The sequence below is a fragment of the Tachypleus tridentatus genome, chromosome 2, assembly GCF_004210375.1.
Source record: "Tachypleus tridentatus isolate NWPU-2018 chromosome 2, ASM421037v1, whole genome shotgun sequence".
Lineage (NCBI taxonomy): Eukaryota > Metazoa > Arthropoda > Merostomata > Xiphosura > Limulidae > Tachypleus > Tachypleus tridentatus.
Window position 1 is genome coordinate 91,581,043 of NC_134826.1, and position 21,495 is coordinate 91,602,537.

General features: G+C 33.1%; 2 protein-coding genes and 1 pseudogene across 19 annotated transcripts in view; 1 reads left to right on the top strand and 2 right to left on the bottom strand.

The window, feature by feature from the left end:
• Positions 1 to 21,495, top strand: part of LOC143244518 (zinc finger SWIM domain-containing protein 7-like) — a 94,259-nt gene that overhangs the window by 28,614 nt on the left and 44,150 nt on the right. For 2 of the 4 annotated variants that reach the window (XM_076489345.1, XM_076489347.1), the window contains exon 5: positions 3,464 to 3,589. The exons of 1 other annotated variant lie outside the window; for it this stretch is intronic. In XM_076489345.1, the coding sequence (XP_076345460.1) occupies positions 3,464 to 3,568 (105 nt within the window). In that variant the 3' untranslated portion in view covers positions 3,569 to 3,589. Of the gene's footprint in view, positions 1 to 3,463; positions 3,590 to 19,437; positions 19,769 to 21,495 lie in introns of those variants that run through there. One more of the 4 variants, XM_076489346.1, reaches the window with a different exon arrangement.
• The window catches only part of LOC143244520 (cytospin-A-like), a 59,955-nt gene continuing 44,385 nt past the window's right edge, over positions 5,926 to 21,495 (bottom strand). For all 15 annotated transcript variants that reach the window (XR_013025132.1, XR_013025131.1, XM_076489362.1 and 12 more), the window contains one exon: positions 5,926 to 7,052. Coding sequence is in view for 13 of the 15 variants with exons in the window: in XM_076489362.1 (XP_076345477.1) it covers positions 6,963 to 7,052 (90 nt within the window). In the remaining 2 variants the exon portion in view is untranslated. The remainder of the gene's footprint in view (positions 7,053 to 21,495) is intronic.
• Positions 19,378 to 21,032, bottom strand: LOC143236903 (uncharacterized; annotated as a pseudogene).

Sequence of the window (21,495 nt, forward strand, 5' to 3'; positions counted from 1 at the left end):
ATAATTGGAACAATTTTTATGACCTTCCTTGAAAAGAGGAGTTGCATTAGTTAACTTCCAATCTTCTGGTACCTACCCACTATTCAAGAATTAACAAAAAATAGCAACAAGTGGCTCTTATATCCAATCTTTAATCTCCTTCAAAATCCTTGGGGAAATATTATCTGGCATAGGAGCCTTATGATTTTTATGCTTCCCAATTCCTTCTTAACCAAGTTTGAATTAATACAATCATATGGTTTGACTTTGTTTCCATCTAAGAACTGTTCAGTATGAGGAATACTGCTTAAATCTTCATTTATGAAAACTAAAGAAAATGCAAACCTGAATGACCCAGCCATTTCATAATAATTATCCCTATAGGATTGTATCCCCATTCTTACATGTTATTTACCTTTAATGTACTTTTAAAAATTTTTGTTGTTAATTTTGATATTTTCAACCAACCCCTTTTGTTGTCCTAACTTCTTGTTTGACCAGCTTTCTTTGAGATCTTCTGTAATTTTTTAAATTTAAATTTATGATATTTTTCTTTAATTTTATACCTTATACTCTTGTGACCTACTTATTACTTCATCCCCACAACTAATGTTTAGCAGTGTCCCTGATATAATTAGGTTATGGTCCTTTTCCTTAAACGTCTTTATCAACCACTTGCATTTTTTATTAGCTCCTCTAATCTGTCTTTCATTATATCATTACCTTCTATATGCACAACAAAAACTGCATCATTGTTATTCTCTGTCTGTTATATCCTTCATCTGTACCCTTGAGTTGCATAATCTTTTCTTCCTATTTATTCTGTAGATTTTCTTATCCACAAGTCTTTTCAAGGAATTAACTATAACTATAACCTTCTTAAGTTTATTATCCAAATCCTTCTCTGACCTTTTTTTTTTTTTTCCTTCTTATCAATAGTTTCTAATCTTCACAATATAAAGGCTGAAATATGTTGCTTAGTAGACTAGGGTTATCACAACTAAATCCATCACTTTTAGTTTTAGCCCTATAATACTCATTCTAACATCCTGAAAGTTGCCAGCTGATGCATCCATTGCATGTTAGAACTTAAGCTCCTCTTGAAATCTTGCTGCTATTTCTTATAGTTTTTTATCTGTTGCCTCTATTTTAATTAAAGTATCCTTTAACTTCCAAACTCTACATACAAACTGCACTTCTTCACTACTAGTCTCAAATAAAACCTGCTCATTGCACACATCACAGGTACATGCGAACTCTTAACTTCAACACTATTTTTAGCCACTGCATTTGTACCATGGAAACAAATATTCAATATTAAATTTAAATACCAACAGTCTATTGCCAACACTGTTAGTGTTAAGCCTAACATTTTAGAATCAAATATAATATATTTTTATCACTGCTTTATTTTCATATGAGCTTAATGAAGTTTATTTTTAGTTTTATGGAAGTAACAAATAATTAGTTATTACTGTTTGATGTTCTAATATTAATAGTAATGATACAATGTATTTATCCTGATTTATAAATTAGATTTAAAATAATGGATCTAGACTAAAATTAAATAAACAAAATAATCCTTAATTAGTCGTTAAATTGTATTTGCTTAATCAAACAATATATTTAACCTGTTTTATGACTTGCCAGTAAGATGAACTATAACTAAGCTTAAAAAAATCATTACACTTTCCAAGTCTAATTTAATGTATTATAGATTACACCACTAAACTCTAATTTAAACCTTTAACACTGCTATCTTTATTTATCAATCTTACTAAATCTAGTTATTCTTTTTTTATTCAATCCAAATCACTGCAATTGATAATATTAATAGTAAAAAAATTATTGAAAAATCTAAACAGTACAACAGATTTATCTTTCTAATGTCTTTCTTCTCTTTCCTGTAGCATTCTGTATATTAACATGGTATTATAATAAATTTATCAACTTTTCATGTTTTCCTACACACACTTATATTGTAAATGCTTGTGTTGGAGTATGGAAGATATCTTTAGACGTGCTTTTGGAAGTTCTGGAAGTTATGCAAACTTTACAATAGGCAAAAATTATGTCATACTTCATGAAGATATGTAAAGTAAATTTGGAATTATAATGAATGTTAATTTTCCAATACAGGGTCCAACTCCATACACATTCAGTTAAGGTTTTTTGATACACCTTAATCCTAAATTAGTGTACTTTTATTGTGAATAAATTACATGTCTGAAATACTTATACTCTTAGTTTACTAATACTTTAATGTTGATATATTTGAAGATTATTATTACTAAACTGTAAATTTTAAAATCATATTGATAGTACATATTGATAAACAGTATAATTGTGTACATGCATTTCAAGTACTCGCAAAATGTACAAATATTTTTAAAGCCATTTTAATATGATCAAGATGTAAAGACTGTATTGTAACCTCTCAAGATTATGTGCTACATCCTTGAAATATCTTGTATTGCTGAAACTCATATTCTGCATTAAAAGTGCTAAATACTATCTGTTTTGTGTGTATACACGTTTCAATGTCAATGATCAAATTATACTCAACTTTTAAATTAAATATTCCTTTTACAATCGTAGAAACTGATTTGCTTTAATACTTAACTTTTTGCCTGTTATTTACCTGTGTATGTCAGGCATGCATCTAACTCCAAGCAGGTGCATATAATTCAACCTAAATGATGTTTATGTTTGCTTAGTATAAAATTTGAGGTTATCACTTATGTTGTCATAACTGGGACACTGAACTTGTGATGTTATCATACTTGCCTGGTGCACTCTTCCTCAGAACAAACTTTTCCAGTTGTATTGTGTCCTGTTTTGTTAGTTATGAAGTATTACTGTATTTCTTACTCTTGACTATGAAAAAGTGATTGTTTTTCATTATTAAATATGCTGTTGATTTATATGGGTGTTTTGAAAACTATATGTTCCACTAGAGTACAGCATTTGAAAAATTTTAATGCAAAAAAATACAAAATAAATAAAAGTATAACAGCAGATTTCATGGGATCATGTACCACAACAGCTTTTAAGAAGCACAGTATACCACCAAAACCTATTTCTCAATGTTAAGCTATTTTACATGCTTTAAATCTTAACTTTTAACAGTTATTTTGGAATATTTGCTGAAACATTTTGTCGTTTGGTTTACAGTATTAATACTAATTGAAGACTGTCAATTTTATAGAAATATTACCTGCACATTCTTTGGTTCAATCATATGGTGGGAATGTATGTTAAAGCAGGTACTAGTTTTTGTAGCACAACAAATTGGTAGGTACAACACAACCAAATTACAGAAGATATTTCAGAATTTCATTGTTACTATCCAACCTCTTATCTTTCATGTTCGTAGTTAATGTCCATGTAGACTACAACAATTTGAAAAATAAACTTGTAATACTGTCATTGCACAGGAATGAAATTTAAGATGAATATTGTTTTATTTCTTTTCATTTAACAGTGCAAGCATATGTTAGCATCTCGGTTAAGTGAAGCTATGGAATTGTGCCAAGAAATACAATATACTGATGAAACAGTAGCACTAATGTTAGCCAGATTGGAGTGATGGACAATCTAGGGTATTGAGGTAACAATATCTAAGATTTAAGTGTGTGTGTGTGTTTCGTATAGCAAAGCCACGAAGGGCTATCTGCTCAGCCCACACAGTTATACATTAAAGTGCATAATAATATGCAAACAGGCATGAACCATGTAGAGTGCTAGGGTGAATTTCATCACCTAAATTTTAATCACTAGTCTCTTTCATAGTGCACAATGTAATAATCAGAAGATCACTCTCTTTGCTAAATTTGCCTATCATTTTGAGATACTTGTCAGCAAGACATAGTTTTATAGCCATCTTATGAATCCAGCAGTCCTTCTCTGTATAAAAATGTACAAATGTCTCTTGCAGCAAGTTACTTGTCAATATAGGGAGGCATATCATTCATTTTATTTAAAAATGAACAGTACTGTAAATAGAAAATCAAGTTATCTCGTGCAGAGGTTGATTTGATAATTTGTATACAGCATAACTGCCACTGTGTTTGTCAGTTAATTCAACCAGTGGCATCAATGATTTCTGTAAAAAGAACCATTGTCTTTGTGTTTTCACAGCTTCTGGTTATTCTTGATTAATTCATGGCAATGTGTGGTTATTTTTAAATAGGCTTCTAGCTAATCTTGATTTACAATACCTCATACGTAAATGGTAGTATTTGCACAGTAATAGTTTAATGTATGTTTTACTTTTAAGCAAGCTTCTGACTAAGCTGAACAGTTAGCTAAACTATATTCACAAATAAATATACATATTTTTCCTTCTTAACAAAATAGATGGAAAAAAGATACATATACCACACATCACAAGCAAACAGAATTCTATAAGTTCTAAACTGTGTTGTTTAACAAATACACTGAGAATTCCTTACTTTTTCCTGTTATCTAAAAACTTGCTATAACAATGATAAATCAAATAAAATGTACATTAGAAATTGTTAAAGCTTGGAATTTTGAAGATTTCTTCATTAAAGTGTGATTTGATTAATTTATGTAACTATTAAGTGGCAAGAGTTCTTATGGCAATTTGGAACTAATGTATTAAGCACAGTCTACTTTTCTGTTGATATATCTGAACTGACTTATTTAGCACCAGACAATAACAATCTTTATGTTTCTGTTAGTAATTCTGAGCTCTTTGTTTTTCCTCTATTCATAATTATGAACAGATGTATCGAACATTATTTATTAGCAGTCTATACTTCTGTTATTGATTCTGAACAAGTACTTTTAGCATAAAATAAGTTCAATCTTTATGCCTCTTGGTATTTCTGGACTTTATTTGTTATTTCTTTTTACTTAGATTTATTTCATTCATGACCTTTCTCAATAGCATTATAAAGAATAGTAACTATATTATGATTTTGATGTATGTTTTTGCAGTACAAAATTTTAATACAAACTTAGGGGCAAAACATGGAATGACATCAACATTTTTGGACTAGATTGACTTACTTTGTCTATTTTAAGTGCATTTCTTATTAGAAGCTTTTTTAAGCAGCTTCATGAAAGCCCACATGTGAAGCAGTTTTGGTACCCAGTATTTAAGACTTTTTAAGAAGTTTTGAAACTGGAATCAAATCTTAATGTTTCATTAAGTATGTTCACCTTGTTTCTCTTCAACCACTCTCCTGTAGTAGATATGTTTTGCATTTAGAAACTTTTAAATAGAGTTTACAGTTTATGTAAAAACATAGTTTTTGATTCTTGTCTTTTAGCCACCTTTAATTAGTTTGAAATAAAACATTCTATGCTATTTTTTTTCCAGTGGGTCATCATGACTAGACACACTTTCTTCATTGTTGTAGTTTAACTACTTGTTTCACACAAATATGTAAATAACAGTTGATATATTTGGAGGTAAACAAAACTGTACAATGAAAAGGATAATGATTCTTAAAATAAACAACAATATTTGTACATAACATAAATTATTACATAATTTGTGTATCTATCTGTGTCTCACAGATATATATAGCAAATAGTCTGATATTTGCTAAGGATAAATAGTGTTATCTATCTCACAGATAGATGTTTCACAATTTTAAAGATTCCATCTTCAGTATCTAAAGTTATTTACTTACGAATAACGTAATTACTTTATTTTGCTTTAGATATTGAAGACAGACTCTGCAGAATTCTGAAACATTTATCTTTGTTCTCCTTTGTTATAAATAATGTTATCTCAAGAATTGTTATCCTTCTTTTGTGAATAGCATATAAATTTGAGTTAAAAAACAATTTGAACCAATTATTTTATTATTATTTTTTTTTTTTACAATTTTGGTATTAGTATTATCTATTTTAATTTATCATTGCATCATTTGAAAATGCAAAGCTGAAGCTTTGAAAAATAATATCAACAGTTAATTTTACATCAGTGGTAAGACACTGATACTCCAATATCAAAATAGGATTATGTTTATACATAAACACATACAGATTTAGATATCTTCTCAGTTTATAAAATTCTTTTACTGATCAAGTGAAGTATCTGGGAACTTATTAAATAGGATTTGGGTATGTACAATCAAAAGGAATAACATGGTATTCTTATTATTAATGTATTTGAGGAAGCTATTATGATTAAGGAAGAATGCAGGTATATATTAAGTAATTTTTTTCCAATTCTTCAGTTTATTTCTCATGAGGTGAATCTCATAATTCCTTGGTGTATGAAACCACTTCATTTTGTTGCTGACAACAATGGAATCTTGAACGTTGTAAACAGCAAACAAAACATATCTATTACATTTCCTTATTTTTTGCAAACTCTTCACAACACAATACTTTGGTACCACATACCCTTACCCTCTTGTATATTTGAAGGTGAAAATTTATCTATGACATTTTGCTGGTGTGTGTATTTTCTTCAACATCAGGTTAAACCTCACAGTAGCACATTCCTGTGCTGCCAAGTCTTGTATACAGCTGGTGAAAATATTAAAATATAATTATTTCTTCTGTTATAAAGCAGAGAGCTGGCTTGAAACAAAATGTTGTTTCTTTATCAGTCTAGAAAAAGGTGTTCAAATTAAAAATCATCACTGACACACTCAAGGGTTCATAATGCCTTATGTCACCTGAGATGGTAAACACTGTCTTGAAAGTTAATTTGTTTTTAGTAGGTTAACCATGATACCAGTCTCTATTGTCAGAAATATCATATTTGCATTGTATTACCATAGTTTTTGTCTCATGTTTTCATTATAAGCAACACTTGTATTAAAAGTTAAGTTCATAGGACATATAAATAAGCTTTTTTGTTTTTTTTTGCAAAGTATGATGTATAAGTAATCATTTTTAAGGTCCTGTTGTTTTGCATCATTTCACACAACAGTTGTTTTTTTACCTGAAAGAATTTATTGTATAGTGTTGTTTGAACAGTTATAGATGGAAGTTTAATTTTCAAAATATCTGTAAATAACTGCAACATAAGCCATTATCAACTGCCATTCGGGTCTCTCCTGAGCTAGTATTTCATTGATATCCTGGAAGGAGAAGGAAAACAAATGTGAAGTGTGATATAGAAATGTTTGAGGATTTTCAGTGTTATAAAAAAGATATATCACTATAAATTTCATTCATTACCTTGTATCATATTCCTGATATTGACTTCTGTAGTATCTTGGCAGAAATATTTTAGGTAGCAGTATCAATTGATGATGGCTACTGTTTAAGGGTTAATCTGCATTTTATGTGACATCTCCAGTACTTAACATGTGTGATGTTTCTGATATTAACATATGTAATATCTTGTGTAATCCTTTGATATTAATCTATGTAGTATATTATATAGTGTCTCCAATATTAATATGTAGTATTTTGTAAGATGTCTTTGATATTAATTTGTAATATCTTGTGTGATGTTTCTAACATTAACCTATGCAGTAACATAGGTTATGTTATGTGTTATGTCTCTGATACTAATTTGTGCAGTATCTTGTGTGATGTCACTTGTATATGTATAGAGATAATGCTAATATAAAAAACAATAATTTATATCCTAAAATTTTTAGAGATACAACTTATTAATGCCTTAAGTTTATAAAATATTAATTTGATTTGTTAACTGGAACAGATTATACCTGTTGTTCATAGCAAAACATCTACACTTGGCTTGTTAACTGGAACAGATAGATATTACCTGCCATTTGTAACACATACATAGCCCGTTAACTCACTTGCTACAGACTTTGTTCTACTTGACCTTAAGAGTTTCCATACAACAACTTTTAATATGTTTTGTGTATTTCCAGGAAATTTTGTAAGCTTTCAGTAACCAATACAAGTTTTTTATAAACAAAAATCAGAATGTTTGAATAAAGTAGTTTTACTATAAAAATTACTTTATGAATACACAGAAATGATTTATAGAAGATTGCTTCAATTGCAGAGTGATTTTTCATGTTAATGTTAAAACTACTTTTCTCTATCTGACAATTGTCAAATTTCAGTTGCATAATCTATAAAACCTCCTAAATACATTCCCAACGTTTCTTTCAGTAAAATGTTGTTATTTTTCCTACCTTAACTCTATACAGGGTTGATCAGTTTGACCAACTTCATAATCACTATAAAAAATATATTTATATTAATTAAATCTAAATTAAATACTTTTTTTTCTAGAATTCAGATTGTAACAGGAAACTAGACTTGTTTATATTAAATAGCTTAAAGCTAATGATAGTATATACATTTGTTTCTACTTAAATTTTATTCTTTTTTTTGCTATTTGGACCCTGCCTAGCTAATAATCCTGCAACACAAGTTGTAAATCACTTGGAAAATGTCTAGCTTACATTATCCTTGTAAGTGTATATTAGGAAAATAAAATTAATATTTATTTTCGTTATTTTACCAAACTAACCTAATAAGTTTCTAATTCCTAAATACGTGAAAACAAGAAATATAGTAATTACTTGGATCTATTTTGCTGTTGGATGTCAATGAGACTTAAACCTATTTTTGTATACTAATGGATCTGCTACATTAAAATTTTTTTCCTTATTTAAATAATGTGCCTCAGAACACAGAATAATAGCAGGTAAAAAAGCAGAAAATATCGTTTTCATAGTTATCATAGTTTTTTCTGGCTTTTTAACTGTGTGATATAAGAGCCATTAAAAATTCAGCTAAGCTTGTCAGTGTGTTTCCAATGGGAATATAGTTGGAACTAGAAAAAAATTAACAATTCTCTGTACAGAAAATAATGTAATTATAATACATTATTTAATAGGTTAAAACTTTGGATTTCTACTGGTTATAAATAACATGGTATTAAAAGTTGAAGAGATCTATTGGCATTTTCTGAAAGAAAGGATATGACAGGTATGTTTAGCAAGAGGGTTCTGTTTTTTTAATTTATGGCTCTGTAATCAAATAAATTTGAACACTATAAAAATATGCTTCATCCTAGTAATAACAATACCATAATGAGTAATTTTCATTAAATCCCCTACTTCTTGTAGGGATGGAAATTAAACTAGAGACGTGGGGATACTTATAAAGCAAATGGCACAATTTTCATACAAGGGTAAGATTGAGGATTTTTGAAAATATTTCCTTATAAATTAAGAACTTAAAACATATATAATATTAAAATTTTGTTAAATACCTATATTTCATGGCAAGTTTATTCATGTATCAAGATAATTAATAACAAAGTTTAAATAACTTTTTAATACAACTCTAAAAGGGTTGTGACATACATTTTGAACTGCCTGTAGTGAGATTGTTAACTATAACAAAAAATGTTATAAAAAAAAACATATTGAGTTAGGTATTTTTAATTTACAGTGAAGATTGTAATATGAATGTGATCTCTGTTGTTTATAAATTTGTGTTCACTATTTCTTTTGTTATATAACAACTATGGTATCATAAGTCTATAATTTTGTACTTATCTTACTTGCCTTTTTAAGCATTCAAGGCCCTAAGAAAATAAACAGAACTGACGAGAAGTTGTAGAGGGTACTGTGGTAATGCTTATTACATTGTTTTGAGTTTTATACTATGTAATATTGGTGAAGTGGGTGATCTTTCTTTGGTGCTTAAAAATGCTTTTTACTCTAAGTTAAACTGTGTATAATACACTGCTTTGTGTTCTTCCTTGATTTATTTTGCAAAATCATATTATGTAACATATTAAATAATGGTAGTCCAGTTGTATCAGACAACCAAAATTTATCTAATAATGTCCCATGGGCAGACTACTTTTCGAAAATGAATTGACCCTAATTATTTTTGTATCAAAACCATTGTGTTGATCATGAGTCACCATGACCTCAAGATAAACAGTTTCTATCACTGATGAATTAAGAGTTCAATATTGGTTGTAGTTTTTGATTGTGATAATCTCTTTGACTTTTTAACCTCTTGTTTATTGTTGGAACTACATAGTAGGGCAATGTTTTTTTCACAAGCAGTGCTATCACATTTTTGATCTAAATGTTTGTAGGTATTTGAAGAATTATCAGCACTAGTCTGCAGATGCTCTTTGATATACTGCTTTAAAGGAAACATGCTTGATCCCACTTAATCACATCCATATTGAAAACAAATATTGATAACCATCATAGCAGCATTTAAGTTTATTAATTTCGTCCTTTATTTTGAAAAAGTTCTCAATTCTCAATACTGATTTTAAGGCTATACACACTTTATGGATAATCTGATTTCATGATCTTTTTATTTCTCAACACACAGCTGTGTTTTACCCATAAATGAGAGACTGACTTAAAATGACAGTTTGGGCACGTCATAACTCATTTCATGTGTGGTGTACTCTCCATTAAAAAACAATAATGAAAAACTTTTAATATACCATCAAGTAAAGAGAGATAAAAACCATTTTTTACTAACACATTTTTTACAATTTATAGAGCAAAGAGCTGAGAATTGGTTATTCCATTATTAATAAATAAACTAAATATTTGGCAGCAATACTGGGATATTTATTGAAACACGTCACAAATCTTCTAACTTAACTGTTGAATATGTTAACTCTCTCTCTGTGGGCATTTTTTTTCTGTGCATGCATGAGGCTTTAATGAATTATGTTCAAAATTTAATTAAATTACTTTCTTTTTCAGGGTATAGCAATAAATATAGCATAAAAAGTAGCTAATAATCAATATTTTAATAGTATACAAGTTTTATGTTTTTACTTTCTTAAGACAATATTAATGAAAAATGTTATTTCTCCCATTGTGAAAATTGTGACATTTGTTCTCTAGGCATTCCCTCTTTTCTAATTTATTTACCACCCATCCAAGGGCTATGAAACTTAATGTAAATTACACATTATAATACCATCAATGCTCAGGCAAAGCATAATTTCTATAACCTTCAATCTTATTTGGTAACAAAGCCATGAAATAAACAATCAGGACTCCTCTTGCTACATCCTCCTTTAGAAATTACCAATAGTTCTCTCTGATGTTCAATATCATGTTATTTATAACCAATAGAAAGCCAAGGTTTTCATCTATCATAGGATGTATTCCAATCATACTTATCAACTAACACTTATAGCTATTCCTTGATCTTTACTTTGCCCATCTAAGCATTAGTTTTGTTTGCTCTAGTCTTTTATTCCCTTGTCAGTTTTTGACCTGTGACACTCTCAATGTCATACCAATAGACTTTCTATCCTAGTAGTATATATAAACATTTCATTCAGATAATGTAGCGACTCTTTAGCAACAAAGTGTTGATCACAGATTTCTCTGAAATGCTGTGCTTCACTACGTTTTGGATTGCAATTTTGGCATTGTCTGGTAGAATTCCCTACAATTATTATTTCCTAAAAATAAAAGCATGCACTGTTTTCAGGTATGAATTCCTGTGTTAGTGTTGTCAGTGCAGAAGCTCATCAGACCTTCCTTATTCCTCCTGTGTTGTCTAGCATTTCTCTATGAATAATATCCCCACCCTCAGTTGAGGCTGTCCATGATTTGATCCACTGTAAGACTGAGATACATATTTGTCCCGAGGGTGTTTCTCCTGGGGGTTCCAAGTCTGCATTTCATGAAAACCCAGGACATTCTTTAGGAATGTAAATTCTATTTTGCTGATGCCTTTCTTCACTAAGTCAACTTCCTATGTGATCAATCACCTCTTGCTACTTCTCATCAATCAATCATTCAAGTTTGTGAGTATTTGGAATTTTTTTAGGTTGCCTTTGAGTTTATTCCTTACTTGATGGTGGAAAGACTGGGAGGGATTACTTAGTTTTCCTCCTATCCATGATATTACTAGTTCAAGCTGGAAGATTTACTGTTTTATTACGTGATGAAATGAATATATGCTGTATCCTCATTCTTCTGTTTCTATGCTTTAGTTTATCACCACCAAGTGGTTGTATATACCAAATCCAAAAACTACATCTGCTTTTGTATATGTGGAGCTCCAGGCTGGACCCTGTGATTACATTAAAGAGATCACAATCTCATGCATTTGTTTGACTCTTGCTCTGAGGGATTTTTATTCCCCCAAAAACTTGTATGTTGTTAGGATTTATTGAGTAGGTACTTTGTTGGAGGGAGTTCTACCTGCTATAGCTCATTGTGAGTTATATGAGTCTTCTTTTCTTTGTCACTTGATGTTTGCAGGCATTCTAGAGGCATTGGAGTTGTGGGCACAATTATGTCTCATGTCCTAACCCCAGGCTTCTTTTCCTCACTCTATGGATACTCAAAATAGATTCTGTCCTTAGTTTCAAGACTCTTCCACTTAAGCTGTCGCTAAAGGCATTGTTGTCTACCTTCATGAGTGGGGGTCTGTAGGAGTGAGGTTATTACAACTGATAGACACTTGATATTCTTTCACAGCAGAGTCACAATTATTTTGTTCTGTTATCAGGATTGGTAATTCCATTCACTTCTCCACCATCATTAGTCTTTCAACCCCTAACTGATTGGTGGAATGTGGATTTCCACTCTCAAGCTATCAGTGAGTTATTGGTAACAGGGTGATAGCGAGAGTTCATCCTGTTCTTCTAAGATTGTATTCCCATTTATTTGTTACACCCCAAATGATAGGAGACTGATGAATGATCATCGATGTTTCTCATCTCAGCCAATTTTTTTATTCTCCCAGGTTCATAATGGAGTTCTTTTCTCAACCTGCATTGACATTCTTCACCAGGTCTATTCAGTGTTGTTGATGCATTTCTAGTTAATTCATTTTACACTATCTGCATTTTGTGCATAGGGGTGAGATGCAGCTGTTAAGGTATCTACTGTTTGGCTTAGCATTTGCACTGTATGTTTCCTGCAGGATTATAGGAGTTTTTCAAGAATTTAAGCCAAACTTATCCAACTCCCATTAAGATCCACGCTATCATATGGGTGGTCAGGCTATTACTTACATGGATAGTTCTGTCTCTTTTGGAGATGCTGGCATCCCTCGATTCTCTGATTCCTTCAGGTTTAAGTACACATGCAGTCCCTTCAGTGGTCACTGTGCAATCAATGAATCAGTGTACCTATATCACACTATGTTCAAAGTTTCATCTTTTCACAGATGCCATATGTCCAGCATGGGGTGCATATGTTGAAGGTCAGAAATTCCAGGATACATGGATGGATGGAAGATGAATCTTTCTTTTACATCAACAGTTTCAAACTTCTTACTGCCCAACAGGTGGTTCAAGGTCTAGACCTGTTGCAAAGGAATGTTGTCATGATTCTTTCCATCATTTCCACAGCGGTCTCTTAATTTTTCCCATCATGAGAGCACCTATGCTTGTGACCTTGTTTTTGAACTTTGTTTACTTCTCTATGGGGCTCACTCATACCATATCACCTTTCTGCATTGTCGTTTTCTTAGGGTGATGAATTTCATAGACAATTAGTTACCCATCTAAACCCAAATGATTTCCCAATTGAAAGGATTCTCAATTGCAAGGTTTTCCCATAGCTTTGCTCTTGGTTAGGTTCTCGGGTAATTGACACTTCTGTCACTCTTACTACAGGCATTTTTGTCCCAAGATCCTCATTCTTGGTCTTTGGTAATAGATGAAATCACTCTAGATTGGATAGGATTGAATGTGTATGCCTTTCTCCCAGTTTGATTATTACTCAAGAATTATGCCATAATTTTATCCTCTGCCTAAGGCTTTTGGCAGCCTCAGATTGGCCAGTCTAGTCGTGGTTTCCTTTTCTATAGTAACTTCAAGAAGGTCCACATGTGCCTCTTTCTCTTTGCCTATCCAACATTTTACAATGAAACCTTTCAAAGCTCTCTGGGGTTTAACTTCTAAAATTGACATGTGTGCCTTACAAGGAATTTGAACCTTCTTCAACCAAATGTGCCCACCACATCTCGTTTTTAATTTGGGACTAGCTTTGTTTCTTGTCATTTTAGGTAATGCAATTTTATCATCTACATTTCATTATTTTCAATATTGAAAAATTGTTGACTCTTCAGTGTTATTTAGCCTTCTCCAAATGTTTAGCCCCTCGAGGTCGATATTTGTACGTGGTGAGGGGACCTCTTAAAGAAAGTTCTGTAATTTTAGTTTACCTCCTCTGGAATCTAAATATCAACCCACATGTTTGCTGTGGGTGGTGGCCTGTGAAAGGAGGAAAGGGTCCAACTCTTACACACTATTTTGGCCTGAATTTCTGTAGATGGGTAGTTTTTGGGTGCCCCCCCCCCAATAGTCAAACACCTTGTTCACTTGGGTTAGGGTCAACTAAGTACCATTGTTGGAAGTTTTCAACAGGTATTGTGTACATTGTGTCTGATGCAGGTGTTTGGGTATAGTGCTCATGAAACCCTGTTGTTGCTGCAATGTTCTTCTTTGGCATTGCAGTGCATCTCTTCCCACAGCTCAGTGGTGGGTAGGGACAGTTAGCACTGAAATGTTTTTACTTTATTATGGATATCCCCACTCATGACCAAAAACTTAAAATGAAATAACAGAAAAAAAACAGATTATTGGAAAACAACCATGTATAGACAACTTATACAGTGACTATCTAAGTCAAACTCAACACTTTGATTTCTCATTCTTCATTCACTGTCTGAGAAATCTTTAGGATATATGTCCCTCTTTTTCATTCAAAAGGGAATACAGGGGCTTGATGGCTCCCCCAAGTTAGTAAGGAAGCTGTGCTCAGGAGACATCTTGGTGGAAACATCTTCACCACAACACACCAAGCTCTTCAAAGAAGATTGGGAATATACCCATCGAGGCTACTCCCCATGCTACTCTGAATTCCTCTAGAGGAGTTACTGTTGAGAGGGATTTAAAGAACTTTTGCAAGTCAGAGATTCTCACTGGTTTTTCCAGCCAAAGTGTTTCAGCAGTGTGCTGAATCTCCACTTGCAAAGATGAAAGTATGATTCTTATTAATGTTCTGATTTTAACATTTACATCACTATGTTCACCTGCCAAAGTCAAGGCAGGTTATCTGAACTGTAAGGTACGTCCATACATTCTCAATGTCAGTGGTTTGGTCACTCAAAAACATCATCTTATAGATTGTACCTTCACTCTTTGTTCTCTCTACCTGTCTCTTGAAGAGATCTAAAATCATTCAGACCTTGATGTCCTTATGAAACAATTACCATCTCCCTTTTTATTCTTGGGAGATTTTAATGGACATACTCCCTTCTGAGGTGGTGCTGATATTGATGGGAAGGGTTGTTCCATAGAGCATATGCTCTCAGATTACAACAATACTGGTTCTTATACTTACATTCATGCACCAAGTTGATCTTTTACTGCTGTTTATCTCTATCTGCTCCCCTTCACTTTTCTCTTACTTCTTGAAAGGGTTGAAAGTAACCCATAGGACATTGTTCACTTTCCTGACATTCCGAGAATAAACAACTGCTTAGCAGCAGTGACTGACTGTATTGTCCTGGCAGCTACTTAGTGTATTCCTAAAACCTGGACATGCTTTGTATGGTATTTTCATCTGTGGTGGAATCTTGCCTGCCAAATGGTACAGAATGCTCAAACATAGGCCTGGGATACCTTTCATAGGTATCCCACACTTTAAACCACATTGCTTTTCAGCAGGTCTGTGCACATGATCGGCAGGTCAGATGTTAAAGCCAGAAGGAATCTTGGATTAAGTACACAATTAGCATCTCTTCTACCATTGGTTCCAAAGTCATATGGGAAAAGATTCAGAATGTCAGTGTATAGTATACTTCTGCCCCCTTTTCGATCTTGCTCTCTGATGGCCAGGAAATTGCTGATGCTCAGAGCATTGCCAATACTTGGTAAAAGCTTTTCTCATGCATCTAGCACTTCTGCTTCATCCCCCACCTTTTTAGTGATCAAGACATGAGCAGAATGATCACCTCTTTCCTTTTGGGCTGATTGTCTTTATGATCATAATTGCCTCTTTACACTGGTGGAACTCAAGCTTGCTCTTCATCAGTCAAATAGTACATCAGTAGGTCCTGATGATATTCACTACAAAATGATGCCTCTCAGAGAAGATAGTTAATGCTTATCTTGTTTGGTTTTCTCAAATCAGACAAACTTCTCTAGCCCACTCAGTGGGGGTTTCAAGGACAGCACTCCACCATGGATCACTTGATTTGACTTTGAACATTAATCAGGGAAGACTTTCTCAAGTGACAACATCTTGGTGGTATGGCATTTTGTGAATCTCCATTCATATGGGTTGCATGGCCATTTGCCTATTTTTTATCAAAAATATTTTTATGAACTAGCTATTCCAAGTTTCTGTGGGTACAACACTTTCCCATTCTTTCCCATAGGAGCTTGGAGTCACACTTTTCATTATAAATGATAATTTCATCATTGGAAAACTTCTTCCTACAGTTGCAAATGGACTCTATGTTAATTACTTCCACATCTTGTTTCAGTTGTTAAGTGGCAATTTCAGACTGCCCACATTCATTTACTGAAGCGTATCACAGCAAACAATTTTACTTTTTTTTACCTTTAAAACCATTTGCATGCACTTTTGCCACCAATGGGGTATTCACCCTGATCCCATACTCTGTCTTGGTGAAGTTGTGCTTCCTGTGGTCCCCAAGGCAAAATTCCTGGGGCTCATATTTGATTGTAAGCTGATTTTCATTCCACACATCAAGCAGCTATATGTAAAGAGCATAAGGGCGCTGAATATCCACTGTGTCCTCTCTTCCACCTCTTAGGGAACAGGTTGATGTTTTATGCTCGAGATCTGTCATGCCCTCATTTGATCAAAACTGAACTATTGGTCTCTGGTCTATGGCTCTGCCAGAACTTAAGCCTTGAAGATGTTGGACCCTCTTCACCATCAGCTATGTGTGGGGGCTTTCTGCACTACTACAATCCAAAATCCATACACTGAGTCTCATGACCCTCCTCTATACCTCTGTCATTTGCAACTGCCTTTACCATATGCATCAAAACTTTGATTCTTACCACAGCATCCCATCTGGAGTTGTGTTTTCCTTCCTCAATGGGCAATGCTTTTTCAGAATAAATGGTTTACCATTGTTCCTTTTGGCCTTCATATTCATGTGCAGTTGGCATAATTGGGTCTGTCTTTGGATGATGTTGCTGTCTCCACAGGTCAGCCCATCCTACCATGGCTTATTACTATCCCCAAGTGTGATCTTTCTTTGAGTCATCTGAAAAAGGCAGATACTCCCAATTGGGAGTATCACCTTCTGTTTGCCAAACATGTTTTGAACCATCCTTCCATTCCCATTTTTACGAATGGTTCAAAATCAGGTGACTATGGGGGCTCTGCCATGGTTTGTTGTGATTTGATAATTGCTCACAGGATCCTCTCTAAATTTTCTGTGTTTATTGGTGAATTGTACACCATTTCTCTTGCCCTTGATCACATACAAGCTATGCAGTAATGAACTGTACTATTTATAACGACCGCTTAGCTCTCTACTGGCCCTGGAATGGCTTCATGTTAGTTCTTACCCTATTCTCATCAGTATTCAAAACCGACTGGACTTTTTATCATTTACTTATATTCAGTTTTTCTGGATAACAGACCACTTTTGATACTCATGGGAATGAGCTCACTGACACTGCAGCTAAGTCCTGTTCTGGTGCTATCACTGCTGTGCCTATTCCATACGTGGACTATTGCCCTTTATTCAAGGCTCAGCTCCATGACAGTTGGCATGGCCATTTGTTTTTATCAATGCCAATTTAGTATATTATTCCTTCTAATTTTGATTGCAGAGTGTTCCCTTCCTCGGTCCTTGGTTGAACATAGTGTTCCATGTCCTCTCCACAATTCAAGGAACAAGTGGAATGCTCCTTGCCAACTCAGTTGGGGAGTCAGGATGAATGTTTATTATTTCTGACTGGTTGAGTTTTGTTCCTTCAGTTGATTAAGGCATACTCATTCTGAAGCCGAGTGTTGTTGCCTTTTGGTTGGACTTATTCAGGTGAAGGAGAAAGTTTATTCACTTTGATGTTGTTTACTATTTCGTTGTGATTCCAGTGATTTGAAACACATCATTCTATGACTAGAACTTGGGATTCAATCAAAAAGTAAAACTACATATTTAAGGTTGTGGTCCACTTGCCATAATTAGCAACATAGGGTATGGAGACCAAGACCTCTTAATTCCAACACTGAGTTATGGAACCTCATATGTGTGGTTTATGTTAGCTTATAATGCTGATTTTTTATTTATTATTCTACCTACCCTTGATAGAGAAACTTAAGTTCCAAGGGAATAGCATACCTGTGCTGAATGTAGAGCAGTTAACCTACTCTTATACTACTTTTATCTTTGTGCACTCCTGTTCTGTGCAGACCTTTCTATATGGATAATTCTCTGAATGGCTCCTCCACCCTCTCAATGTGGAATTCTAGCTGTAAGTGTCAGTGGATGGGAAGTATGTTTTGGGAAGGTAACATTTTTCTAGTAATACTTAAATCTGCTGACAGTCTTCCATCCTTCCTCCTCATTAAGAGCTTGTGTTAGTGACTGGGATGTTATAAGTCTAAAAAAATTGATTCCATTAAATCTGATATTTTTTTCTGTACAAATGCTTGTACTGTTTACTAAAAGTATGCCACATTTTGTGAAAATACCCAAAGTGTATTAAAAGCTAATGATATTCAAACTATAATGAGTACAAAATGCTTATGAGGTTGGTTGAATGAACCAACCTTGTAACAAGAGAGTTAATTGACAATTGTGTGGGCAACTAAAAATTACACCCTTACTTTGAATACTGGTAGAGTTCCTGCACACAAAAGTGGACTAAATTCCATGATTTTCCATATAGAGTAAAAATACCCAAAATAGACTTGGTGATATGTACACTTATTCAAGTTAAAATCTCCAAGACAAATAAACACCAATTTGAACCTTAAAGAATTAGAACCCCAAAATTAGTCAATACCTACTAAGTTGAAGCACATCAATTCATAATATCTTTCTGACATTCTCATAGGATTTGTTATTTCAAACATCAAAACACGAAAACAATAACAATCAAAATGTTCACCTCAAATTACCAGATTCAGTATTAAGATTTTTTTTTCTGTCTTTAATTTTCAGCTGTTCCTCCAAATTGCTAATTGCATTTATATTTATAAACTTCAGAAAGTCACAGTGATGAAACAGTCATTATGTTGAAGCCAAAGACACTTCCAGGTCATTATAACATCATTGTGATAGACTGGATTTAACATACCAAAGACATTTTTTCAGTTCTTCCTCTAATTTTTGGATTGCAATATCCAGATTATATATTTCATCTTTGTTTTTAGTAGTGCTTGTCTTAATACATTTGATTCTACAATAAATGATTTCATTTTCGGACTGGATTCTACTATTATATAAGTTTAGTCAGCAGTATCTATTAAGGGCCAAAGGTAGTACTTGAATTTTCTTTTTCTTATCTTTTAGATGCTGTCTGTGTTTCTCTCTCGCTGCTGCTGCACTTGCTAGAAGAGCTGGTGTTATTTTGAAATTAGACATACCACCAATCAAATCAGTATACTCTATCACTTTCCTCTGAGCAACTAGAGAAACCTCTTGCATGTTCTCAATGAAAATTTCTTTTATTTATGGAGAACCACTGCTCCACACTAGCTTGTCCATGAGATTGAATTAGTAAAAGTTTAAAAACTTTCCAAACTGTTGAACTCTGACATGAACATCTCTTTCTTACATAATTATGCAGAAACGAATCCATTGACTCGTTATTCAGTGGATCATAATCTCTAAAATAATGACAGTAAGAACTAGGTAAGATTTTTCTACTGTCTATAAAGTCACAGTTTCCTTCCTTGGCAATTTCACTTGTCCCTTCATCCAGATGATGTAGTTCAATCAGCTTCTTTACCAGAGTTGTGAAGTAATATTTGCAAACATATGGCTTATCAACAATTTTGTTAGGGTTGAGAAAGTTTAAATATCAAGCAATTACAAAAATTATCAGTGTTTTCTCAGTTAAATGTTTCATTACAATGCATAAACATTCCTCACATTTCATACGGAACTGCATGATTGATATGTATGAAACATCCTGTATGTTTTGTAATATAGACTGGATTTTAAGCCCAAGATCAATCTTGTAGTTTACATGATTACCAGAGTCTTGCACATATATTTTCAGGAGTTTGTAACACTTTAGCTGGCAGTATGTAGAATGTCATATTTAACACATCATTTCATCAATTTCTTGATACACTGTTCGAGGTGATGACAAAAATAGTTCCAAGGGGACATGAACTTTGCAATATTTCTAGAAATGGTGTCACAGTATTTGCTATGGTCTCAAACAATGCCAATCGAGCCATGGTAAACTTATCTGACACTGCATCTTTGACAGTAAGATATGACTGGCTAGAAGGTTCATTCTTCTTTTCTTGCACAGCTTAAATATATTTAATAATTGGCAATACCTCAATAGCTCTTTCAGCAGCAGGTCTATTCTCGAGCCAATGATGGCCATAAAAGTGAAGTGGGAATACTGATGATCCAGTGAGAGTTATGTAGTCATCACTTCATGCTGGACTATCTTTGAATAACCAATATGGGGCTTTAACTAGTTTAGCTGCACCAAACTGTGACTTTTCACAACCATTTTAAAGAAGTCGTGAATTGTTGGTCCATCCATGGAAGGTTGGGTAATTTTTTTCATTCCAATGTTTTAAACGGATTCCTATAACACAGGCAGCAGATCTTCAGCCCTGGCATGACCAATGAAAGCAGAAGTAAAGTAATGTGATACAGTGCAATCCTCAATAGGATCCCAGTATCTAATATGAAAGTTCATTTGCTTCTTATTCAAGCTTCTATTGTGAGATTCGTTGAACATAAATACAATTTTATTCACTTATTTCAAGCATGAAGCCAAATGATTATCAAAATATGGACGAAGTCCAAAGCCTACAAGGCAAACACACCAGTCTTTACCACATGTGAATTTTTGAGCTATACTGGTGTGAGGAAACATCTGTTTAAATGTTTCAAAATGTTTTTACAACTATTGTAGCCAAAGTTTTACATCCCAAATAATTTTGGTTATAAGTACACCTGTAGATGAAATGCTCTCAGTTATGTTAGTATGTGCATGCTTACTTCTACGGGTACTTGGTTTGTTCTGAGTTAAGAATGAACTAATACATATATTGCTATTTTTATGCTTTTTCCCATCCATGTGTGATTTAACTGCAGGTTCACCCATGTTCCCAAGGCTGAACTCTTTATATACACTGCAGAGTGTCATATGTATATTTAATATTTTAATAATAAGAGTATGATGAATTCTGATTGGCAAAATACAGTAGGGAAATACTACATTGCCCCATTTAGGTTTCAGTTTTTCTTGGAGAGTTTGACAACATTTAGGGTTAATGTTTATTATGATATTTACTGACTTTGTTTGTTAAAACATAAAATTTCCCTTTGGTGTGGATTCCAGTACATGGTGAGGGGACCTCCCAGGGCAGGTTCTAT